Raw genomic sequence first — 27145 nt, forward strand, 5'->3', positions numbered from 1 at the left:
ATAATAATAATAATAATAATAATAATAATAATACATTATAATACTAATAATGGATACAAAACCACTTTGAGTCTTTTTGTGGAGAGAAAAAGTGCAGTATATAATAATAATAATAATAATAATAATAATAATAATAATAATACCCATAGTAATAATTAGGATTTTTGGGGTTGAAAGCCCCTCCTGCCCCACAATGACCAGCATCTGGAGAGATACCATTGGTGCTTCCTTTTGCAGATCCATCTCTTCTCTCTTTCCTTTAATATATAATTTTACAGTGTTTGGTGATGCATATCAATGATAACAATGGCCATTACAAGCGACATTCCTGTATTTCGCCTTCCACATTTCTGGCTACCTTTCTGGCTCAGTCCGATAGGACAAAAAGGTGGGGGGGCAGCCCTTGGAGACCTCCCCATTTACTCTGGGACCCCCCCCCCTAAACCTCCTGTGTCTTCATTGCCTATGGCTGTGTTGTGTGGCGAAAGGGGAAAAGCCTCCTAATGCTCAAGGTGAGAGCAACGCCATGTGCAGAGGGAGGGATGCTGCTGACTCAGCTCACAGCGGGACCAGCACTCCAGCGCAAAAGGAGGGAGCCAGGGAGGGAAGGAGGCACATCAGGCACAAGATCATCATCCCCATCATCCTCATCATCATGATTTAGACCCCACTTTGTCTCTCCACCAGGAGACTCAACACCGCTTTCCATTCAAAGCCTTCTGATACCATTTGAAAATCTACAAATGTATGCAAATATTAAAACAGAATTACATACTGTATCATTGGTATTAAACCATCCCATTGAAATCCATAAAAGCATATTCAGAACTAAAAACCACAGCGTTCCCCTCCCTGAAGATGGCGAGGAGGAGGAGGAGGATTTATTCCTACTGGGATGAAGGGTCAAGAGGCCATAATATGATATTTAATTCTTCCTTCTTGTCTTTATTTCTGTCTTCCTTCCCTCCCCTCTTCCTTCCTTCCTTCCTTCCTTCCTTCCTTCCTTCCTTTCTTCCTTTCTTTCTTTCTTCCTTCCTTCCTGCGTTCGTTCTTTCCTTCCTGTCTATTTTCCTTTCTGTCTGTCTGTTTTCCTTCCTTCCTTCCTATTTTCCTTTCTGTCTTTCTTTCTATCTTCCTTCCATCTTTTCTGTCTTCCTTCCTTCCTTCCTTCCTTCCTTCCTTCCTTCCTTCCTTTCTGTCTCTCTCCTTTCTGTCTTTCTTTCTATCTTTCTTCTTTTATTTCCTTCTTCTTCCCTTCCCTTTCCCTTCTTTTTCCTTCCTGTCTTCCTTCCTTTCCTCCTTCCTTTCCTCCTTCCTTCTTTCATTTCCTTCTTTTTCCTTCCTTCCTTCCTTCCTTCCTTCCTTCCTTCCCATCTCTCTTCCTTCCTGTCTCTCTTTCTTTCTGTCTCTCTTCCTTTCTCTCTCTCTTCCTTCCTTCTTTAATTTCCTTCTTTTTCCTCCTTCCTTCCTTCCTTCCTTCCTTCCTTCCTTCCTTCCTTCTTTCATTTCCTTCTTTTTCCTTCCTTCCTTCCTTCCTTCTTTCCTTTCCTTCTTTTTCCTTTCCTCCTTCCTCCTCTTCCCTCCTCTTCCTTTTCCCTCCACCCTTTTCCCCCTTGCAGGTGGCAGCGCAGGGGCCACGGCCGAACTTTCTCCATGAGGAGGGGTAGAAGATGCCGGCTTTGCCCGCGCTGCTGCTGCTGCTGATTCTCGCCTTGGCCCACAAGAGCCTCGAGGTGCTCTCCTCCCTCCGCATGGGTAAGCACAGGGGGCAAGGGCAAGGGCGGGGGGGGGGGGCATGCCTCCAAGGGAGGGGGGCTTGCAAGGGGGTGGGATGGATGGACAGGCAGCCCCCCTTGACCCAGGCCAGCCTCCATTCCTTATCCCTTCCTGTCCCTTTGAAGGCTGCAAGGGGCTGCGGCCGGACAGCTCCAGAGGCACCTGCTGGTCAGCCCTCAGAGAGGTCAAGCAGGAGGAGGATGGTGATTGTGATAATAATAATAATAATAATAATAATAACAGAATAGTAGAATTGGGGGAGACTACATGGGCCATCTAGTCCAACCACCTTCTGCCTTCATGCAGGAAAAGCACAATCAAATCCCTCTTGATAGATGGCCTCTCTGATGATGATAATGATGATGATGATGATGATGATGATGATGACGGAGTTCATTGGTTCTCAACCTGTGGGTCCCTCCTCAGGTGTTTTGGCCTACCTGACCCAGAAAGCCAAAACACCTGAGGGCCAACAGGAAGAGACCCACTGATCTAGTTGGAAGAGGCCATTTGGGTCATCTGGTCCAACCCCCTTCTGCCTTCATGCAGGAAAAGCACAATCAAATCCCTCTTGATAGATGGCCTCTCTGATGATGATGATGATGGAGTTCATTGGTTCTCAACCTGTGGGCCCCTCCCCAGGTGTTTTGGCCTACCTGACCCAGAAATCCCAACCAGTTTACCAGGTGTTAGGATTTCTGGGAGTTGCGGGTCAACAGGTAGAGATCCACTGATCTAGTTGGAAGAGGTCATTTGGGCCATCTAGTCCAACCCCCTTCCGCCTTCATGCCGGAAAAGCACGATCCAATCACCCCCAACAGATGGTCATCCAGCCTCATAGGTATTAGCAGGTTCATGGCGAAAGAGGGCTATAGACGCATAGAATCCTAGAGTTGGAAGGAAGGGACCCCCAAAGGCCATCCAGTCCAACCTCCTCCTGCCGGGGAGGAATGCACCATCCGATCCCCCCTGACAGATGGCCATTTGACCTCGAGAGAAGACAGGCGAAAGAGGGCTATAGACGCATAGAATCCTAGAGTCGGAAGGAAGGGACCCCCAAAGGCCATCCAGTCCAACCTCCTCCTGCCAGGGAGGAATGCACCATGCGATCCCCCCTGACAGATGGCCATTTGACCTCGAGAGAAGACAGGCGAAAGAGGGCTACAGACGCATAGAATCCTAGAGTTGGAAGGAAGGGACCCCCAAAGGCCATCCAGTCCAACCCCCTCCTGCCAGGGAGGATGGCACCATCCGATCCCCCCTGACAGATGGCCATTTGACCTCGAGAGAAGGCAGGCTTTGCACTGACGGTGGTGTGTTTCTCTCTGCCTCCCGTCCAGCTGCCATCTTGGATGACCAGACCGTCTGCGGCCGCGGGGAGCGCCTGGCCCTGGCCTTGGCCCGGGAGCACATCAACAGCATCATCGAGGTGCCGGCCAAAGCGCGGGTGGAGGTCGAGATCTTTGAGCTCCAGCAGGACAGCCAGTACGAGACCACCGACACCAGTGCGTCCCCCCTCCCTCCCCCCTCCCCTCGCTCTTTCGTTCTTTCTTCCTCTGGCTCCCAATGAATGTCAATGCAGGCCGTCCCCGGGTTACAAACACCCGACTCCTAGTTAAGAACAGGGCTGAGATACCAGGAAGCGAGAGGAATCTCTCTTTGAGAAGGCACATCCACTCCTGGAAGAGTTACTGTTCTAGTTGTTTGTAACTTGGGACGGCCTGGATTCATGTCTCCTCAAGACGTGAGGATGTGTTGCCAGGTGACCCATTGAGCCCACATCCCCAGGCTGCACTGTTGCAGCACCGCACATTTGCACCAGGAGCCCAAGTCCCAGGGATGTGTAGTTTGGGGACACTTGCTCTTCCCTGGCGCAGAATCCCAAACATCCATCTCCCAACTGCAAGCCTTGAAATGATGCCCTGATGACTTAATGCTAAACCAGTTGCAACCATGCCATGCAAAGAGCCCTGGGTGGCATTACAACTCCCATTTTCCTACTCTGTTGGTCTTGGAGTGATGGGATTTGTGATCCAGACACACCTGGCATGAGACTAAGGGGACGGGAGTGCAAAGACAAACAACACGGGGCAGGTTTGCTTCATTAAAGCTGTTAGGAATATATGTATTGTTGAAGGCTTTTATGGCCGGAATCACTGGGTTGTTGTAGGTTTTTTCGGGCTATATGGCCGTGTTCTAGAGGCATTTTCTCCTGACGTTTCGCCTGCATCTATGGCAAGCATCCTCAGAGGTAGTGAGGTCTGTTGAAACTAGGAAAATGGGTTTATATATCTGTGGAATGACCAGGGTGAGACAAAGGACTCTTGTCTGCTGGAGCCAGGATTTTGATTCGGGGGGGGGGCTGAGTTTTTTTTCAGGGGGAGGTTTCGGGGGGGGGGGCTGAGTCTGAGTGAAAGAGGGTCTACCCTAGCAAACCTTTTGTATCATTACCCCAATACCCCCTCCATGCATATGGGATATATTGAGCATGGTGATCAGATCATGATATGAATAAACATAACAGTTTAAATAATGCATCACTAAGGCCTTTTCGCGAACCACCATGAGAATTTCAGGGTGGGGGGCTGAAACCCCTCAAGCCCCCCCCCCTCCGGCTACATGCCTGGCTGGAGCTAGGTGTGAATGTTTCAACTGACCACCTTGATTAGCATTTGATGGCCTGGCAGTGCCTGGGGCAATCTTTTGTTGAGAGGTGATTAGATGTCCTTGTTTGTTTCCTCTCTGTTGTTGTGCTGTTGTAATTATATAATTTTTTAATACTGGTAGCCAGATTGTGTTCATTTTCATGGTTTCCTCCTTTCTGTTGAAATTGTCCACATGCTTGTGGATTTCAATGGCTTCTCTGTGTGGCCTGACATGGTGGTTGTTGGAGTGGTCCAGCATTTCTGTGTTCTCAAATAATCTGCTGTGTCCAGGCTGGTTCCTCAGGTGCTCTGCTATGGCTGACTTCTCTGGTTGAAGGAGTCTGCAGTGCCTTTCATGTTCCTTGATGCGTGTCTGGGCAATGCTCCTGCATGTGGTGGTCCCTATGGAGACTTCTTGTCCATAGCTGCATGGTATACAATGGTAGATTGCTGCAGAAGTGAGAGGATCCCTCTTGTCCTTTGCTGAACGTAGCATTTGTTGGATTTTCTTGGTGGGTCTGGAGATAGTTTGTATGTTGTGTGTTAGGAATATATTTTATGCTCAATCTCTGAGCAATGGATGGTGTGCAAGTATCCTCGTACTCTAGCCGTACCTGATTAGAACGGCAAGCGGAGGCAAGGGTGGCCCAGGCTTCCTTCCACCCTTCTGGAAGGCTTTTCCCTGGCACTCTATACATGCCAAGTAGGCTTGGGCAATCCATGGTTCTAAATGGTTCTAAAGTAATTACAAAACTAAAGTTCTGGTGGTGAAAATTTCAGAACTCTAACAAAACTTTCAAAATTTAATTATTATTTCATTATTGGTGATTTTAATGACAGAACCAATTAGGAACTGCCACTTATTATGAAATTTTGAGAGTTTTGTTAGAGTTCTGAAATTTTCACCACCAGAACTTTAGTTTTGTAAGTACTTTAGAACCATTTACAACCATGGATTGCCCAAGCCTAATGCCAAGCTCTGCACAAACTCAAGGCCTGCCACACTCTCCTCCTTCTCTGCAATCTTCACAGTGATTCTCCCACGTAGATCTCGCTTCTTGGAATAGAATAACTTTTATTGTCATGGCACATCGTACAACGGAATTAAATGCCACCCCCAATACTCTCTCTCTCTCTCTCTCTCTCTCTCTATATATATATATATATATATAGGAAGGAGGGAAAGAATGAAAGAAAGAAGGAAAGGGAGAAGGAAGCATGGTAGCAAAGAGAGAAGGAAGGAAAGAGGTAAAGAAGGAAGAAAGGAGAGAAAAAGGGAGGGAAAGAAAGAAGGAAAGGGAGAAGGAAGCATGGAAGAAAAGAGAGAAGGAAGGAAAGGGGTAGAGAAGGAAGAAAGGAGAGAAAGAAAGAAAGAAAGAAAGAAAGGGAGAAGGAAGCATGGAAGCAAAGAGAGAAGGAAGGAAAGAGGTAGAGAAGGAAGAAAGGAGAGAAAGAAAGGAAGAAAGAAAGAAAGAAAGGGAGAAGGAAGCATGGAAGCAAAGAGAGAAGGAAAGAGGTAGAGAAGGAAGAAAGGAGAGAAAGAAAGAAAGAAAGAAAGAAAGAAAGAAAGGGAGAAGGAAGCATGGAAGCAAAGAGAGAAGGAAGGAAAGGGGTAGAGAAGGAAGAAAGGAGAGAAAGAGGGAGGGAAAGAAAGGAGGAAAGGGAGAAGGATCATGGAAGCAAAGAGAGAAGGAAGGAAAGGGGTAGAGAAGGAAGAAAGGAGAGAAAAAGGGAGGGAAAGAAAGGAGGAAAGGGAGAAGGAAGCATGGAAGCAAAGAGAGAAGGAAGGAAAGAGGTAAAGAAGGAAGAAAGGAGAGAAAAAGGGAGGGAAAGAAAGAAGGAAAGGGAGAAGGAAGCATGGAAGAAAAGAGAGAAGGAAGGAAAGGGGTGGAGAAGGAAGAAAGGAGAGAAAGAGGGAGGGAAAGAAAGGAGGAAAGGGAGAAGGAAGCATGGAAGCAAAGAGAGAAGGAAGGAAAGAGGTAGAGAAGGAAGAAAGGAGAGAAAGAAAGAAAGAAAGAAAGAAAGAAAGAAAGAAAGAAAGGGAGAAGGAAGCATGGAAGCAAAGAGAGAAGGAAGGAAAGAGGTAGAGAAGGAAGAAAGGAGAGAAAGAAAAAAGAAAGAAAGAAAGAAAGAAAGAAAGAAAGGGAGAAGGAAGCATGGAAGCAAAGAGAAGGAAGGAAAGAGGTAAAGAAGGAAGAAAGGAGAGAAAGAGGGAGGGAAAGAAAGAAGGAAAGGGAGAAGGAAGCATGGAAGCAAAGAGAGAAGGAAGGAAAGGGCTAGAGAAGGAAGAAAGGAGAGAAAGAAAGAAAGAAAGAAAGGGAAAAGGAAGCATGGAAGCAAAGAGAGAAGGAAGGAAAGAGGTAGAGAAGGAAGAAAGGAGAGAAAGAAAGAAAGAAAGGGAGAAGGAAGCATGGAAGCAAAGAGAGAAGGAAGGAAAGAGGTAAAGAAGGAAGAAAAGAGAGAAAGAGGGAGGGAAAGAAAGGAGGAAAGGGAGAAGGACCATGGAAGCAAAGAGAGAAGGAAGGAAAGGGGTAGAGAAGGAAGAAAGGAGAGAAAGAGGGAGGGAAAGAAAGGAGGAAAGGGAGAAGGACCATGGAAGCAAAGAGAGAAGGAAGGAAAGGGGTAGAGAAGGAAGAAAGGAGAGAAAGAGGGAGGGAAAGAAAGGAGGAAAGGGAGAAGGACCATGGAAGCAAAGAGAGAAGGAAGGAAAGGGGTAGAGAAGGAAGAAAGGAGAGAAAGAGGGAGGGAAAGAAAGGAGGAAAGGGAGAAGGAAGCATGGAAGCAAAGAGAGAAGGAAGGAAAGAGGTAGAGAAGGAAGAAAGGAGAGAAAAAGGGAGGGAAAGAAAGGAGGAAAGGGAGAAGGAAGCATGGAAGCAAAGAGAAAAGGCAGGAAAGAGGTAGAGAAGGAAGAAAGGAGAGAAATTGGGAAGGAAAGAAACAAGGAAAGGGAGAAAGAAGCATGGAAGCAAAGAGAGAAGGAAGGAAGGAAGGAGAGAAAGAGGGAGGGAAAGAAAGAAGGAAAGGAGAGAAAGAGGGAGGGAAAGTAAAAGGGGGAAGGAAGGAAAGTTAGAGAAAGAAGGAAGGAGAGAAGGAAAGAAGGAAGGAAAGAGGGAGCAAAGGAAGGGAGGAAGATGTAGAGAAAGAGGGAAGGAAGAAAAGAGAGACAGCGAAGAGAAAGAAAAAGGGGGAAGGAGGGAAAGAGATAGAGAAGGAAGGAAGAAGAGAAGGAAAGACGGGAAGGGCAGAAGGAAAGAGGGAGTGAAGGAAGGAGGGAAAGAAGGAGAGAAAGAGGGAAGGTTGGTCACAGCAACGCATGGCGGGTTCAGCTAATATATAAATAAAAATGTAATGTTAGTTTGTGGGATTAACATAACCCAAAACCAACTGGATGAATTGACACAAAATTTGGACACAAGACACCTCTCAGGCCAACGAGTGACCATCACTCATAAAAACACTGAAAAACAAAGCAGAAGGGACTTTAAAAGCCCAAAAATGAAAAACACATTACAGCACATGTGCTAAATCATATATATACACATATACACACACACAAAACACATATACACAGACTGGGCCACAGCAATGCATGGCAGGGGACGGCTAGTATGTGTGTGTGTGTGTGTGTGTGTGTGTGTGTATAAATGTAATGTTAGTTTGTGGGATCAACATAACCCAAAAACCACTGGAAGAATTGACACCAAATGTGGACACAAGACACCTCTCAGGCCAACAAGTGACCATCACTCATAAAAACACTGGAAAACACAGCAAAAGAGACTTTAAAAGCCAAAAAACAAAAAATACATTACAACACAAAGCCACATATATAAATGCAAACACACATATATAGTAATGTATACAAATATATATACACACATATACACATATATACATGCAAAAACACATATAAACTGACTGGGCCACAGCAACGCATGGCAGGGGATGGCTTGTGTGTGTGTGTGTGTGTGTGTGTGTATGTATATGTATGTGTGTGTGTGTATATATATATATTACAAAAACAAAACACCCATCCTTCCACATTCCCATTGCTCTTGCACAACCTGTAATGCCATATCAGTGTGAAACCACAAGAGTTCAATAGAGTCACGGCTCTGCCTGTAACAACAGCAGAAGCATCGTACACATTGTCCCACTTTGATCCTGGATCTGACCCATCATATATTGCATTGTGTCATCCATGGCGTCCCAACCTTGCACCCAGGTTGCATCAGATGCCAGGCATTGGGCTCTAGGTTCTTCCTCCCCTTCTGTGACTTGCCTTCTTGTTCTGACTCTGCACTGAGTTCCTGGAGATGGTGACACCCTTGGCTTTGTTGTTGTCCTTGCACCCCGTCCCCTTCTTGCAGTGTGCCAGATCTTGCCCAAAGGCGTGGTCTCGGTCCTGGGTCCGGCGTCCAGCCCGGCCTCGGCCTCCATCGTCAGCCACATCTGCGGAGAGAAAGAGGTAAGTGGTCATCCCAGTGCTGCTCTACTGGGGGGGGGGGGGGGTTGGTCCACCACGTTTAGGTGAGCCCCCAAATCTGGACCCTTAGAAGAGAAGAGTTTTCATTGTGCACCGTACAACGAAATTGAACACCATCCCCAATATGCATTATTATATATGTATAATTAAAACAAAAACCAAAAACACCCATGCTTCCCTATTCTAGTCCCTATTGCACAGCCCCTCACGGCAATGTATTGGTGAATGGATGGATTGAATGATCAATAGATGGGTTGGTGATAGAGAAATAGGTAGATGATAGAGAAAGATATAGGTGAAGAGATAGAGAGATGGAGAAGAGAAATGTATTGATTAATAGATGGATAGGTAGGTAGGTAAGTAGGTAGATAAAGACACAGGTGAAGAGATGGAGAAAGAAACATTGGTGGATGGATAGATAGATGATAGGTAGGTAGGTAGATAGATAGATAGATAGATAGAGAAAGATACAGGTGAAGAGATGGAGAGATAGAGAAAGAGAGAAATGTATTGGTGAATAGATGGATAGGTAGATAGCTTCACACAGGTGAAGAGACGGAGAAAGAGATAAACATTGGTGAATGGATGGATGATTGGATAGATAGATAGATAGATAGATAGATAGATAGATAGATAGATACAGGTAAAGAGATAGAGAGATGGAGAAGAGAAATGTATTGATTAATAGATGGATAGGTAGATAGATAGATAGATAGATAGATAGATAGATAGATAGAGGCATAGATGAAGAGACAGAGAAAGAGAAACACATTCATTGGTGGATAGAGGGATTTATAGATGATAGATAGATAGATAGATAGATAGATAGATAGATAGAGATTCAGGTAAAGAGATAGAGAGATGGAGAAGAGAAATGTATTGATTAATAGATGGATAGGTAGATAGATGGATAGATAGATAGATAGATAGATAGATAGATAGATAGAGGCATAGATGAAGAGACAGAGAAAGAGAAACACATTCATTGGTGGATGGAGGGATGGATAGATGATAGATAGATAGATAGATAGATAGATAGATAGATAGATAGATAGAGATTCAGGTAAAGAGATAGAGAGATGGAGAAGAGAAATGTATTGATTAATAGATGGATAGGTAGATGGATAGATGGATGGATGGATAGATAGATAGATAGATAGATAGATAGATAGATAGATAGACAGACAGAGGCACAGGTGAAGAGACAGAAAGAGAAACATTGGTGAATGGATGGATGGATACATAGATGATAGATAGATAGATAGATAGATAGATAGATAGATAGATAGATAGATAGATAGACAGGGAAAGGCACAGGTGAAGAGACAGAGAGATGGAAAAGAGAAATATATTGGTGAATAGATGGATAGATAGATAAGTAGGTAGATAAAGACACAGGTGAAGAGATGGAGAAAGAGAGAAACATTGGTGAATGGATGGATAGATAGATAGATAGATAGATAGATAGATAGATAGATAGATAGATGGAAGACACGATGAAAAGATGGAGAAAGAGAGAAATGTATCGGTGAATGGATGGATAAATGATCAGATAGATGGGTTTGATGGATTGAGAAATAGGTAGATGATAAAGACACAGGTGGATGGATAGAGAGATGGAGAAGGGAAACGTATTGGTGAATGGGTGGATAGATAGACGGATGGATAGATAGACAGACAGACAAAGAAAGACACAGGGGAAGAGATGGAGAGACAGAGAAAGAGGGAAACACTGGTGGATGGATGGATGGAGGGATAGAGACAGACAGCCTCTCCTTAAAGACTTCCATGGAGTCCTAGAGTTGTAAGAGGGTGTCGTGGGAAAGCGTTGGGCTTGAGGTGCCTTGCCTTGCTTTCCTTGCAGATCCCGCACGTGAAGGTGGGCCCCGAGGAGACCCCCAAGCTGCAGTACCTGCGCTTTGCCTCGGTCAGCCTGTACCCCAGCAACGAGGACGTCAGCCTGGCCGTCTCCCGCATCCTCAAGTCCTTCAACTACCCCTCCGCCAGCCTCATCTGCGCCAAGGCCGAGTGTGAGCAAGGGCAGGGGGGTCGGGGTCGAGGGATCGGGGCCAATGGATCGGGGCTGGGGCTTCAGACAGGAAGAAGGCTCTCAGGAAGCCTAACTCTCTTGGATGCAGCCATCCCAGTCATTAGAGGTGACCATTAGGCCTGGGTAACCATGGAAAAATTTGGTTCTAAACTCGTTCCGTTTTTAGGTGACCCTTGCATTTCGTTTTTTTTAATAATTCCGAAATTTTCCTTTTAAAAATTTCGAAATATACAAAATTTCGTAAATTTCGAATCGATTCGTTAATGGCGGATGCAATTGTGCAATATGCTAAAAAACCCTCCAAATGGGACAGGGGGAACTTCTGAAGCTTCCCTCTCCCTCTGTTGTTGACTGTTGGTGTGATAAAACAAACAACAACTATAAAACTTGCACCAGACATGCGAAAATAATTACGAAAAAATTACGAAAAAATTACGAAATAATTTCGAAATAATAACGAAACAATAACGAAATAAATTGAAAAAATTGTTTTGAATCTAATTTACTCCTCACACTATTCCTGCATGGTTCAATATTGGATCGTAAGCTAATTTAAATACGAATGAATAACGAATTACGAAATTAACGAACGAAACCGCCCAGGCCTAGTGACCATAGATGCCTATTCAAGGTGCCACTGGGAGACCCGCTTGGAGTCTCCTTGGGGAGAGGAAAGAATAACATCAACATAACATCATCATCAACAACAACAACAATAGATGCAATAATAACAGAAACAACAGCTTGTGGATCCAGTTGGGAGACCCACATCTAGTCTCCTTTGGGAGAGAAAAGGCAGGATGATGATGGTGATGATGATGATGATGATGATCATTATCATCATCGATGCTTGCAGGTGCAATTGGGAGACCTGCTTTGAGTCTCCTTTGGGAAGAGAAAAAACAGGATATAAATAACAACAGAAACAACAACAATAATAGATGCAACAAGAAGAAAAACAATAGCTTGCAGATCCAGTTGGGAGACCTGTGTTTAGGCTCCTTTGGGAGAGAAAAAATAGGACGATGTGGAGGAGGAACAGGATGATGATAATTATAATAGATGCTTGTAGATGCAGCTGAGGGACCTGCATTGAGTCTCCTTTGGGAGAACAAAAAACACGATGTAAATAACAACAACAACAACAACAACAACAACAATAGACGCTTGCAGATGCAGCTGGGAGACCTGCTTTGAGTCCCCTTTGGGAAAGAAAAAACAGGATGTAAATAATAACAACAACAATAACAACAACAATAATAATAGGTGCTTGCAGCTGGGAGACCTGCTTTGAGTCTCCTTTGGGAAAGTAAAAATAGCATGTAAATAATAATAACAACAACAACAACAACAACAATAATAGGCACTTGCACATACAGCTGGGAGACCGGCTTTGATTCTCCTTTGGGAGAGAAAAAACAGGATGTAAATAATAATAATAATAACAACAACAACAATAGGTGCTTGCAGATGAAGCTGGGAGACCTGCTTTGAGTTTCCTTTGGGAAAGAAAAACCAGGATGTAAATAATAATAATCATCATCATAATAGTAATAACAATATCAGCAACAATGACAATAATAGATGCTTGCGGATGCAGCTGGGAGTCCTGCTTTGATTCTCCTTTGGGAGAGAAAAAACCAGGATGTAAATAATAATAATAACAACAGTAACAACAACAACAACAACAACAATAGGCGCTTGCGGATGCAGCTGGAAGACCGGCTTTGATTCTCCTTTGAGAGAGAAAAAACAGGATGTAAATAATAATAATCATAATAATAACAACAACAGTAACGACAACGACAACAATAGACGCTTGCGGATGCAGCTGGGAGACCTGCTTTGAGTTTCCTTTGGGAGAGAAAAAACAGGATGTAAATAATAATAATCATAATAATAACAATATCAACAACGACAACAATAGACGCTTGCGGATGCAGCTCGGAGGCCCGCTTTGAGTCTCCTTTGGGAGAGAAAAAACAGGATGTAAATAATAATAATTATCATAATAATAATAACAATATCAACAATGACGATAATAGACGCTTGCGGATGCAGTTTGGAGACCCGCTTTGAGTCTCCTTTGGGAGAGAAAATGCACAATATCAATACTAATACCAGGAACACTATGCAACACGATTTTGGTTCCTGGGTTATCAATGTCTTTTCCTAATTGGTTCTATTATAGAAACATGGGAAAAGTTTCTTAAGCTGCAAAAATGCTTTTTCTGTAGGAGGAAGGGAGGGAGACCATCCTTGCTCTAGTTCTTCAATGAGTATCTTAACCAATTCAACTTAGTTTGTGGCAGCCACAAAAACAGCAAAGTTCCTGGAGTAGAGCAACTCCTTTCAAAGTAAGGAGTTCACACAATTAAACAGGAAATAACAGGTTCAAACCAGGGACAGAACATTTTAAATTGCATTACATTTTATTTTATTTATTTGGTATGCTTGTATACCGCTAATATCTCAGCCTGTGCGGCGACTCATTGCGGTTTACAACATGTTAAAATATACAATTCATTTAAGCATATAAAATTAAAATAAAAATACATACAAAAAACATACACAGTATTGGGCCACCAATACAGATCGGGACATCTCATAGTTAAAATCATCATCCAATTCGTTATCTTGATTGCTAATCCATGGTCAGATAAAACATCACATCGAAGGTCAATTGAAGACTTGCTCAAACATCCAGGTTTTTAGTTTTTTCCTAAATGCCATTAGCGAGGTGGCTGATCTTAATTCAGTAGGGAGGGCATTCCAAAGCCGGGGGGCCACCACAGAAAAGGCCCTATCTCTCGTTCCCACGAGCCGCACCTGTGAAGCAGGTGGGATAGAGAGAAGGGCTTCTCCTGAAGATCTAAGGGTCCTGGTGGGCTGATAGGCCGAGATACGTTCGGATAGGTATGTAGGGCCAGAACCGTTTAGGGCTTTAAAGGTCAAAACCAGCACTTTGAATTGGGCTCGGTAGCTAATCGGTAGCCAGTGAAGCTGGTACAGCAGAGGAGTTGTGTGCTCCCTGCGTCCAGCCCCTGTTAATACCATGGCTGCCGCCCGTTGGACTAGTTGGAGCTTCCGGGCCGTCTTCAAAGGCAACCCCACATAGAGAGCGTTGCAGTAATCAAGACGGGATGTAACCAGAGCGTGGACTACCGTGGCCAAGTCAGACTTCCCAAGGTACGGTCGCAGTTGGCGCACGAGTCTTAACTGTGCGAATGCTCCCCTGGTCACCGCCGAAACCTGGGGCTCCAGGCTCAGCGATGAGTCCAGGATCACACCCAAACTGCGAACCTGTGTCTTCAGGGGGAGTGCAACCCCGTCTAACACAGGCTGTAACCCTATACCCTGTTCGGCCTTGCGACTGACCAGGAGCACCTCTGTCTTGTCTGGATTCAATTTCAATTTGTTCGCCCCCATCCAGACCGTCACAGCGGCCAAGCACCGGTTCAGGATTTCGACAGCCTCCTTAGTAGCAGGTGGGAAGGAGTGACAGAGTTGGACATCATCTGCGTACAGATGACACCGCACTCCGAAACTCCGGATGATCTCACCCAGTGGCTTCATGTAGATGTTAAACAACATGGGGGACAGTATTGAACCCTGAGGAACCCCACAAGACAAAGGTTGTGGGGTAGAGCAGGAGTCCCCCAGTGACACCTTCTGAGACCGACCCTCGAGGAATGACCGGAGCCACTGCAAAACAGTACCTCCGAGACCCATTCCCGCGAGGCGTCCCAGAAGGATACCGTGGTCGACGGTATCGAAGGCCGCTGAGAGGTCGAGTAGCACCAACAGGGACACACTCCCCCTGTCGAGCTCCCGACGGAGATCATCCACTAAGGCGACCAAGGCTGTCTCGGTACCATGTCCCGGCCTAAAGCCAGACTGTGCCGGATCTAGATAATCCGTGTCTACCAAGAATGCCTGGAGTTGTGAGGCCACCACACGTTCCATGACTTTGCCCAAAAAGGGAAGATTGGAAACAGGCCGATAGTTTACCAATTGAGTGGGGTCCAGTGATGGCTTCTTCAACAGCGGTTTTATCACAGCTTGCTTTAAGCTGGCTGGAAAAATGCCTTCCCGAAGGGAGGCATTAACCACCACCTTAACCCACTCGGCCAATCCCCCTCTGGCCTCCTTTAGAAGCCAGGATGGGCAGGGGTCTAGGATGCATGTGGTGGCTCTCATCCCTCCAAGCACCTTGTCCACATCCTCGGTTTGAACCAATTGAAATGAATCCATCAAAATCGGACAAGCAGATGCTCGTGTTACATCCTCAGAGACTGCCGTTAATGCGGCGTCCAGTCCAGAGCGGATCAAAGCGACTTTGTCTGCAAAGAACCGAGCAAAAGCTTCACAGCGAGCAGCCGAGTCATCAGGGCACCCATCCTGAATGGTGGGTTTTAAAAGGCCTCTGACAACTCGGAACAGTTCAGCCGGACGGTTCTTTGCAGACGCAATAGTGGCCGTGAAGAAAGTTTTCTTAGCGGCTCTTATTGCCGCGGCATATGACCTTAAAAAGGCCACAAACCGTGTTCGGTTTGACTCGCTCGGATCCGAACGCCACACGCTCTCTAGTTCCCTCTTCTTTCGCTTCAACACCGCCAGCTCCTCAGTAAACCAAGGGGCCGGTTTAGATCGGCTACTTGAGAGGGGACGTTCTGGAGCGATCGTGTCTATTGCCCTGGTCATCTCCCCATTCCAGAGAGCGACCAGGGCATCAACAGGATCACCAACCGCGGTGGCGGGAAAATCCCCAAGAGCCATCAGGAATCCTTCCGGATCCATAAGCCTCCTGGGGCGGACCAATTTAATAGGTCCTCCACCTCTGCGGAGGTTAGGGGGTGCAGTAAGTCTAAAGCTGACCAGGAAGTGGTCGGTCCATGGCAACGGAGAGATGGATAACTCCTCAACACCGCCACCTTCCTCCCATCCCTGACAGAAAACCAAGTCCAATGTATGTCCAGCACTGTGGGTGGGGCCAGATACTTGTTGGGACAGACCCATGGTCGCCATGGTAGACATGAAGTCCTGAGCCGCTCCCGTTAGGGCAGCCTCAGCATGGACATTGAAGTCCCCCAGCACAAGCAGCCGCTGGGACTCCAATGCCAGGTCCGAGACTACCCCCGCTAGCTCAGGTAGGGAGACTGTAGTGCAGCGAGGTGGACGGTACACTAACAGAATCCCTAATCTGTCCCGGTCACCCACCCTCAGGTGGACGCATTCAAAATTTGTTGACTGCGGGATGGGGGTCCTGGTCAGAGAAATAGAATCTCTATAGACTACTGCAACCCCGCCTCCCCGCCCTCCGGATCTCGGTTGATGCTGCACAGAGAACCCGGGTGGACAAAGCTGGGTCAGATTTACACCTCCAGCTTCGTCCAGCCAGGTTTCCGTGATGCACGCCAGATCTGCCCGCTCATCCAAGATTAAATCCTGGATGACAGTTGTTTTGCCGTTGACAGATCTGGCGTTCAACAGCACCACTTTCAATCCCGAGGGACCGCCATCCTGGTTACACCTGCTTACCGTATCAGGAGACCGATTTGGGATTACTAAAGTTGTTCCACGTTCCCTAGGCCGAATTAAAGGTCTCCTTTTCCCGTATCTCCCCTTCCCCACCACGACTTCTATGGGGGCTCCTCGGTGACGGAAGCCTCTCCCTCCTCCATGACGCATTTGGTGCTTATACTAATAAACCAGGGATCGTTATGGTTTACATACGATGTTATAATTGCATTTTGCCATAGCTTATCCTTCCAGGTGTACTTCAGTCCCGTTAAGCTATATTCAAGATCCCTCGCACTATTCCATTTATCCTTACCCACATATAAAATTAGCAACCAAGTCAACAGCTGCCAAGGAGCAGATGGAAACATGGGTGGTAGAAGTTACACACAGTTAGAGCAGGGATTACGCTGTTAAATTACTGATGGTGTTTTAACACAATATAATAGAACAACAATATAAATGCGATGGCTTAATAACCATTGTGTAATATAACAACAACAACAACAATAATAGAAACGTGGGTAATAATAATAATAATAATAATAATAATAATAATAATAATAATAGCTTGGAGTCAATGGAATGGCCCCAGAAGAGGAGGCCTTCTCCGCAGAGTTTCCTTGCAAGAGTTTCCCGGAAATTAGCATGCCAAACAGTGTTGATATCAATGGGCACAAGATGTACCCATGTATGTACATGTATGTGCATATGTGTATATATATTTTCATTCCATTGGATGTATTTGTCCTGCTGCTGCCCTTGTATTTGGAGCCCAGTCCTGTGGTGGGGGTGGTGGTTTGCAGTTGGGGGGGGGGAGGTGTCTCCTGGCTGACCTTTGACCTCAGCTTGGCCTCTGACCTTGGTGCCCCCTCTGCCCCCCCTCCTTGCAGGCCTGCTGCGTCTGGAGGAGTTGGTGCGCCAGTTCCTGATCTCCAAGGAGACGCTCTCCATCCGGATGCTGGATGACACCAACGACCCCACGCCGCTCTTGAAGGAGATCCGGGATGACAAAGTCTCCACCATCATCGTGGACGCCAACGCCTCCGTCTCCTATCTCATCCTCAAGAAGGTCAGAAGAGCTTGGGTTGGCATTGCTGTCCTTCGGGGAGCCGGGTGGAGTGGTCCTCGGCAGAGGGAGAACCCCCAACAATTTATGATATGCAGATGACACCATACTACTATCAGGAAACAGCAAAGGCTCAGAACAGTTACTGAAGAATACTTTAAAGCAGGCCTGGGCCAACTTTGGCCCTTCTTCCTTCCAGGTGGTTTGGACTCCAACTCCCACTATTCCTAACAGCTGGTAGGTTGATAGGAATTGTGGGAGTTGAAGTCTAAAATACCTGGAGGGAGGGCTGAAGTTGGCCTGTGTCTATCTATACAAGTTGGGTGGAGTGGTCTTCAGCAGAGGGAGAACCCCCAACAACTTATGATACGCAGATGACACCATACTACTATCAGGAAAGAGCAAAGGCTCGGAACAGTTACTGAAGAATACTTTAGAGCAGGCCTGGGCCAACTTTGGCCCTCCTTCCCTCCAGGTGGTTTGGACTCCAACTCCCACTATTCCTAAGAGCTGGTAGGCTGTTAGGAATTGTGGGAGTTGAAGTCCAAAACACCTGGAGGGAGGGCTGAAGTTGGCCTGTGTCTATCTATACAAGCTGGGTGGAGTGGTCCTCGGCAGAGAGAGAACCCCCAACAACTTATGATATGCAGATGACACCATACTATTATCAGGAAACAGCAAAGGCTTGGAACAGTTACTGAAGAATACTTTAAAGCAGGCCTGGGCCAACTTTGGCCCTCCTTCCCTCCAGGTGGTTTGGACTCCAATTCCCACAATTCCTAAGAGCTGGTAGGCTGTTAGGAATTGTGGGAGTTGAAGTCTAAAACACCTGGAGGGAGTCCACTGTGTCTATCTATACTTATTTATTTGTCGTGTCATCAGCAACCATACCATTGTATGACATTTCTAACAGAACAAAACAAACACAGAGATTAAAAACAAAACAAAAAAACCCACAGATTTTGCAAACTTGGTAGTTGGTTAAATGTCCTTTGATCAGTATCTGGCCACTTGGAGTGCCTCTGGTGTGGCCGCAAGAAGGTCCTCCCTGGTGCATGTGGCAGGGCTCAGGTTGCATTGCAGCAGGTGGTCAGTGGTTTGCTCTTCTCCACACTCGCATGTCATGGATTCCACCCTGTAGCCCCATTTCTGAAGGTTGGCTCTGCATCTCGTGGTGCCAGAGCGCAGTCTGTTCAGTGCCTTCCAAGTCGCCCCGTCTTCCGTGTGCCCAGGGGGAGTCGCTCATCTGGTATCACCCATGGATTGAGGTTCTGGGTTTGAGCCTGCCACTTTTGGACTCTCGCTTGCTGAGGTGTTCCAGCGAGTGTCTCTGTATATCTAAGAAAACTATGTCTTGATTTAAGTCGTTGACATGCTGGCTAAGACCCAAACAAGGGATGAGCTGGAGATGTCTCTGCCTTGGTCCTTTCACTATTGGCTGCTACTTCCCGGCAGATGTCAGGTGGTGCAATACCGGCTAAGCAGTGTAATTTCTCCAGTGGTGTGGGGCACAGACACCCTGTGATAATGCGGCATGTCTCATTAAGAGCCACATCCACTGTTTGAGCATGGTGAGATGTGTTCCACACTGGGCATGCGTACTCAGCAGCAGAGTAGCACAGCGCAAGGGCAGATGTCTTCACTGTGTCTGGTTGTGATCCCCAGGTTGTGCCATCATCTATACTGATGATGATGGATAATGATGATGATTCCGCCAAGTAACACGATGTTTGTTCCTTCTGCTTCTCCGCTTCTAGGCCTCTGAGCTGGGCATGACCTCCGCTTTCTACAAATACATCCTGACCACGATGGTGAGTAACGACTGCATGGACTCTTATGCGCTGTCGAATCTCATGCGCGCCTCATTTTGCAAGACCCTGAAACCAAAGAAGGTATTTGCTGCCAAATGTCATGCACCACGGCAAAAAGTGTCACCTTTGTCATTTGGCACCACTTACAGTTGTGCATACTTAGAATCCCTTCCAGCAACGGAAAAGGAAACCTCGGGGTGCATTTATGCTGTGCAACGAATCACTTAAACTGACTCAGTTGAATGCTATGGCGTCATGGGGGTGTCGTTTTGCAAGGCCAGAATCACTAGCTTGTTGTAGGTTTTTTCGGGCTATATGTCCATGTTCTGGAGGCATTCTCTCCTGACGTTTCGCCTGCATCTATGGCAAGCATCCTCAGAGGTTGTGAGGTCTGTTGGAACCTTATTTATTTATTTATTTATTTATTGACAGTATTTCTATTCCGCCCGTCTCCTCACCCCACAGGGGTCTCAGGGTGGATTACAATGTACACATACATGACAAACATTCAATGCCAGAGACACACAACACATAGAGACAGACACTCAGAGGCTATTTAACATTCCAGTCCCTTCACCGTCCATCTGCAACACCAATGAAGTACTTTCCGCATTCCCCACATGCTTTGCTGAAGATTTTCTATGGCCTCGTAAATTTGTTAAATTAGCCTCCCCACACATAGGTGGGACCTAAATTTCCTACTTGACAGATGCAAGTGTCTTTCGGGTTGCAAAGGTCGACAACAACCTACACAAAATTGGTCGGAAGCTCACTCCGACCTGGGTTGGCTTCGAACTCGTGACCTTTCGGTCAGTAGTGATCTTAATGCTGCTGACTCCCAGCCAGCTGTGCCAAAGTCCCGGTGCAAACTTTTCATCGTTGTTCCCATGAGTAAATAAAAAGGGGGACCAAGGGGACCCCAATAACTATAAACCATTATTATTATTTGAAACACAACAAGAGTCCACAGCAGACACTCTGCTGGCTGTTGAATTGAATCACATGTCAGACACATCACTAGATACAGAATCCTAGAGTTGGAAGGGGCACCCAAAGGCCATCCAGTCCAACCCCCTTCTTTCTGTCAGGCAGGGTCACAATCAAAGCTTTCCCAGCAGATGGCTATCCAGCTATAGATACAGATAGATATGGCATACACACACACACACACACACACTAGATACAGAATCCTAGAGTTGGAAGGGGCACCCAAAGATCATCCAGTCCAACCCCCTTCTTCTGTCAGGCAGGGTCACAATCAAAGCTTTCCCAGCAGATGGCTATCCAGCTATAGATACAGATAGACATGGCATACACACACACACACACACTAGATACAGAATCCTAGAGTTGGAAGGGGCACCCAAAGGCCATCCAGTCCAATTCCCTTCTTACTGTCAGGCAGGGTCACAATCAAAGCCTTCCCAGCAGATGGCTATCCAGCTATAGATACAGATAGACATGGCATATTATACAAACACACACACACACACACATACACAAGATACAGAATCCTGGAGTTGGAAGGGACCCCCAAAGACTATCCAGTCCAACCTCTTTCTGCCAGGCAGGGTCACAATCAAAGCCTTCCCAACTTCCCAAGTGTCTAGGACTATTATTATTATTATTATTATTATTATTATTATTATTATTATTATTATGTGATACACAACAAGATTAGTACACATCAGAAAAGATCACGATACTGGCTTTTGTATAGGATCACACATTGGACACTTCCCACGAGTCTAGGACTGTGTGATGTATCAGCGAATAATGCGTGCAGATCCCAGTAAGGTGGCCTTTTGCAGCTGGCAGGTGGTGATTTCGTCAGCGCCGATTGTGTTTAAGTGCAGGCCAAGGTCTTTAGGCACTGCACCCAGTGTGCCCATCACCACTGGGACCCCCTTGACTGGTTTGTGCCAAAGTCTTTGCAGTTCAATCTTCAAATTATTATTATTTTACTGACACAAAAGCACCGTGTGTCACAGCAAACGAGATCTCTATGCTGGATTTCGTATCACAAAATCACAAGTCGAACACTTCCCAAGCGTCTATGTGATGTATTTCCAAATGATGCGTGCAATCCAGGTGGTCCCAGTGGGGATTGGCACACTGGGTGCCATGCCAAAAGATCTCAGTCAACATTAGGAAACCATCAACATGGACAAAATCATGATCTGTCAACTGCGTGCAGTTATTTATTTATCGTGTCATCAGCAACCATACCATTGAATTTCAATTCTAGCAGAACAAAACAAACACACAGATTAAAAAGAAAAGAAAAGAAAAAACACACAGATTTTGCAACTTGGTAGTTGGTTAAATGTCCTTTGACCAGTCTCTGTCCCCTTGGAGTGCCTCTGGTATTGCCGCAAGGAGGTCCTCCATTGTGCATGTGGCTGGGCTCAGGTTGCATTGCAGCAGGTGGTGAGCAGTTGGCTCTTCTCCGCACTCGCATGTCATGGATTCCACTTTGTAGCCCCATTTCTGAAGGTTGGCTCTGCATCTCGTGGTGCCAGAGCGCAGTCTGTTCAGCGCCTTCCAAGTCACCCAGTCCTCTGTGTGCCCTGGGGGGAATCTCTCATCTGGTATCATATGGGTCTGAGCCTGCCACTTTTGGACTCTCGCTTGCTGGGGTGTTCTAGCGAGTGTCTCTGTAGATCTTAGGAAACTATTTCTTGATTTCAGTCATTGATGTGCTGGCTGAGACCCAAACAGGGGATGAGCTGGAGATGTCTCTGCCTTGGTCCTTTCACTATTGGCTGCCACTTCCCGGTGGATGTCAGGTGGTGCAATACCGGCTAAGCAGTGTAATTTCTCCAGTGGTGTGGGGCGCAGACACCCCATGATAATGCGGCATGTCTCATTCAGAGCCACATCCACTGTTTGAGCGTAGTGAGATGTGTTCCACACTGGGCATGCGTACTCAGCAGCAGAATAGCACAGCGCAAGGGCAGATGTCTTCACTGTGTCTGGTTGTGATCCCCAGGTTGTGCCAGTCAGCTTTCGTATGAGATTGTTTCTAGCACCCACTTTTTGCTTGATATTCAGGCAGTGCTTCTTGTAGGTAAGGGCGCGGTCCAGGGTGACTCCCAGGTATTTGGGTGTGCTGCAATGCTCCCGTGGGATTCCTTCCCAGGTGATCCTCAGAGCTTGGGATGCTTGCCCATAGCATTGAGCCAGTGCAGGTGGTCCTTGTGACAGAAGTTCCAGTGAATCCTTTGGACCACTGTTCCGTCTTCCAGGAGCATGGTTTACATTGCCTTTTAGCTGCATGGGTTAGCATTCTTTTGCATCTCCCCAGGGTTGCTACAATTTCAGCTGCACCCTGAAAGTTAACAGCATCAGAGGCTGGAAAGCCAGCCTGCATTGGTTGCAGCTATTGGTTTAGAAAGTATCTCTTTGGGTTTAGAGACCACCCTTTTTCCTAGGGCTTGATATCTCCATTTTGGAATCTCCCTTGCCTCCTTCAGTTTTAGAGAAAAGCCTCAGGTGTGCTGTAAGGCTAGTCAGGGAGCTCTGAAAAAATCATTGTAAGTACAATTGAGTAAAGGAAAGGATTGAGATTGAGTGATTGAGTGATACAGATAAAGAAGCTAATTGAGTTATAGATAGCAATTGAGATATAGAAAAGTTATTGAATGTTATTGAGCAGTACTTCATCTCCAAAGCTAACCTTGAGCTATAGATAGGGAAAAACCTGTTTTTCTAACCATAGTAGCTCAGGGTTAGGGTGAAAGGATCCCAGGATATTTTCTACCTTTTGGGGAAGAGTTACCCCAGTAACTGAAGAAATAAGAAAGATCATTTCTATGGGTTGTTGTAGGTTTTTCCGGGCTATATGGCCATGTTCTGGAGGCAATTTTTCTTCTGACGTTTCGCCTGCATCTATGGCAAGCATCCTCAGAGATAGTGAGGTCTGTTGGAAGTAGGAAAAATGGGTTTATATATCTGTGGAATGACCAGGGTGGGACAAAGGACCTTTGTCTGCTGGGGCTAGGTGTGAATGTTTCAGCTGATCACCTTGATCAGCATTCAATGGCTTGGAAGTGCCTGGGGGGAATCTTTTGTTGAGAGTGATTTTATGTGCCTGTTTCTTTCCCCTCTGTTGTTTTGCTGTTGTAATTTTTTTTGTTTTGCTGTTGATTATTTCTATGGTTTCACCAATTGACTGTTTTGTTTGTAACTTGGACAAGCGGTGCCAAGTCTGCAAGGACTTTGAGAAATAAATATTCTGTGTTGGTGTTCAAACCTGTAGTAGCCTCAGTTGCTGGGAATCTCAAGCTTCTAAAGAAAGACCCCCGCGGTCCGCCCAGACAAAGAGAGAAGCACATCTTAGTCTTATTTCTATAGGATCTGGGTGTGACGGCACAGCCACAGAGTTGTGCCTTTGTTTGTAGTCCGTCTGTTCGATTTTCTTGCGGCAGCTGAGGATACAATCAATGGTTTCATCCGCTTCCTTGCACAGTCTGCATTTTGGCTCATCAGCTGATTTTCCAATCCTGGCCTTAATTGCATTGGCTCCGATGGCTTGCTCCTGGTTGTTGTTGTTGATAGTAGCTCAGGGTTAGGGTGAAAGGATCCCAGGATATTTTCTACCTTTTGGGGAAGAGTTACCTCAGTAACTGAAGAAATAAGAAAGATCATTTCTATGGTTTCACCAATTGACTGTTTTGTTTGTAACTTTGACAAGCTGTGCCAAGTCTGCAAGGACTTTGAGAAATAAATATTCTGTTTTGGTGTTCAAAGCCTGTAGTAGCCTCAGTTGCTGGGAATCTCAAGCTTCTAAAGAAAGACCCCCGCGGTCCGCCCAGACAAAGAGAGAAGCACATCTTAGTCTTATTTTTATAGGATCTGGGTGTGACGGCACAGCCACGGAGTTGTGCCTTTGTTTGTAGTCCATCTGTTCAATTTTCTTGCAGCAGCCGAGGATACAAACAATGGTTTCATCCGCTTCCTTGCACAATCTGCATTTTGGCTCATCAGCTGATTTTCCAATCCTGGCTTTAATTGCATTGGTTCTGATGGCTTGCTCCTGGTTGTTGTTGTTGTTGTTATTAGGAACACAACAAGATGTGGCCAAAATGTATACAAAACATCTGTTAGACTCTCCTGGGGATGCTGAGAGATGTTGTGGCCCCGTTCCTCTCCCTTTGCAGTATGTTTACTTGTATATCTATGGGGAGGGATGTGTTTCTCACCCTCTCTCAGCCCACCTGGGACCCCCAGGGGATGCGCAAGGGAGAGCCATGCATTCGCAAGCAGGACGTACACAGCTGAACCAACGCGGCTTAGCAAACACTCCCTTCCAACTATTGTTAAGGAGGAACCTAGAGTGGGTTCTAAACAGTCTCCATTCCAAGTTGTGAAGGAGGAACAGGACAGCGGTGGTGCTTTTCGGAGTTTAATCGATTTGTGTAACTGCTTTATTGGTTTTAATTCTATGTTTATAGGCGTTAGGTTTTAATTCATATATTGCTGTGGGCTTTTTTTTTTAGTGTTAGCCACTTTGGGACCTGTTTGGCAGAGAAGAAGCATGCAATACTAACAACAGCAGCAGCAACAACAACAATAATAGAAGGCAATAATAATAATAATAATAATAATAATGGAGAATAAGCATGCAATAATAATAATAATAATAATAATAATGGAAAATAAGCATGCAATAGTAATAATAATAATAATGGAAAATAAGCATGCTGTAATAATAATAATAATAATAGAAGACAATAATAATAATGGAAAATAAGCATGCAATAATAATAATAATAATGGAAAATAAGCATGCTATAGTAATAATAATAATAATAATAATAATAATAGAAGACAATAATAATAATGGAGAATAAGCACACTATAATAATAATAGAAATAATAATAATAATAATGGAAGGCAATAATAATAGAAAATAAGCATGCAATAATAATAATAATAATAATGGAAAATAAGCATGTTATAATAATAATAATAATAATAATAATAATGGAGAATAAGCACACAATAATAATAATAATAGAAATAATAATAATGGAAGGCAATAATAATAATGATAATAATAATAGAGAATAAGCATGCAATAATAATAATAACAACAATAATAATAATAGAAGACAATAATAATAATAATAATAATAATAATAATAGAGAATAAGCACGCTATAATAATAATAATGGAAGGCAATAATAATAATAATAATAATAATAGTAATGGAGAATAAGCATGCAATAATAATAATAATAGAAGATAATAATAATTATGGAGAATAAGCACACAATAATAATAATAATAGAAATAATAATGGAAGGCAATAATAATGATAATAATAATAATGGAGAATAAGCACACAATAATAATAATAATAATAATAATAATAATAATAATACAACAGTGGAATATGTTGCTGTTTGAGAGTCTGGTGGAATCTCCTTCCTTCATTGGAGGGTTTTTAAACAGAGGCTGGATGGATGGCCATCTGTTGGGATGGATCAGATTGTGCCTTCTTTTCTGGCAGAAAAAGGTTGGACTGGGTGGCCTCATGGGTCCCCTATCAAGGGAGTCTCATTGAGTTTTTTTTTGTGTCAGGAGCGGCTTGAGAAACTACAAGTTGCTTCTGGTGTGAGAGAATTGGCCGTCTGCAAGGACAAGTGTTTGATGTTTTACCATCCTTGTGAGTGAGAGGGAGCTGAAGCTGACAGAGGGAGCTCAAGACACTCTCCTCAGCTTTGAACCTGTTGGTCAGCAGTCCTGCTGGCACAAGGGTTTAACCCATTGCACCACCAGGGTCTCCGGGACTCATAGAGTGAATTGAGAGTTTGGGTGGGCATCTGTCGGAAGGGATCGGATTGTGTCTTTTTACGTCTGACCGAAAGGGGGTTGGACTGGATGGCCTTTGTGTGCCTGTCCCTTCCCACTCTGGGATTTTTTGGTTCTGTCGTTCCTGCAAAGCGTTTTGCTGCTGTTTTTGGGAGCCGCCGACCTTCCTTGGGTTTCTGGAACATGGGCTTGGCTTTGGCCGAGGCGAGAGGAGGTGACCCTTCCGTGGGGAGCCAGCCAAAGGCACACGTGGTTTTGGCAAGAACCCCAATGCGCGCATGCCACGTGGCCCCGGGGCCCAGCCTTGTCTCCCAAGGGCCGGAGCCGCGCCATTGCCTTCCCTTGATGGACCTTTGAAGGTGGAAGCCAGGCTGGTGGTGGAGATCCCAGGATGGGCAGCTGGCCAACGACCAGGCTTCGTGCCACAAGCCCCGCCGGACTGCCAGAAACCGGCCTCTGAAGGTCAACAGGGGCCCTTCCCTTTGGCTCTAATCCTCCTCCTCCTCTATCACTAGATTATTACTATTGGTGTTGTTGTTAGGAGACGCAATCAAAGCCCTCCCAGCAGATGGACATCCAGCCATAGACATGATAGACATGACGTATTAGATATACACACACACTAGATACAGAATCCTAGAGTTGGAAGGGGCACCCAAAGGCCATCCAGTCCAACCCCCTTCTTTCTTCCAGGCTGGGTCACAATCAAAGCTTTCCTAATAGATGGCCATCCAGCCATAGACATGACAGACATGGCATATTAGATACACACCCACACTAGAAACAGAATCCTAGAGTTGGAAGGGACCCCCAAAGGCCATCCAGTCCAACCCCCTTCTTTCTGCCAGGCTGGGTCACAATCAAAGCCTTCCCAATAGATGGCCATCCAGCCATAGACATGACAGACATGGCATATTAGATACACACACACACTAGATACAGAATCCTAGAGTTGGAAGGGACCCCC

At 45.4% G+C, this 27145-nt stretch overlaps 1 protein-coding gene across 1 annotated transcript in view; it reads left to right on the forward strand.

Annotated features, from left to right (window-relative positions):
* Positions 1 to 27145, forward strand: part of LOC132780493 (glutamate receptor ionotropic, kainate 5) — a 96733-nt gene that overhangs the window by 17659 nt on the left and 51929 nt on the right. Inside the window, 6 exon segments of the mRNA XM_067461187.1 lie at positions 1620 to 1755; positions 3117 to 3281; positions 8792 to 8889; positions 10772 to 10937; positions 17371 to 17549; positions 19304 to 19357. Of these exon segments, the coding sequence (XP_067317288.1) occupies positions 1671 to 1755; positions 3117 to 3281; positions 8792 to 8889; positions 10772 to 10937; positions 17371 to 17549; positions 19304 to 19357 (747 nt within the window). The 5' untranslated portion in view covers positions 1620 to 1670.

This window comes from Anolis sagrei, chromosome X (genome assembly GCF_037176765.1).
Source record: "Anolis sagrei isolate rAnoSag1 chromosome X, rAnoSag1.mat, whole genome shotgun sequence".
Lineage (NCBI taxonomy): Eukaryota > Metazoa > Chordata > Lepidosauria > Squamata > Dactyloidae > Anolis > Anolis sagrei.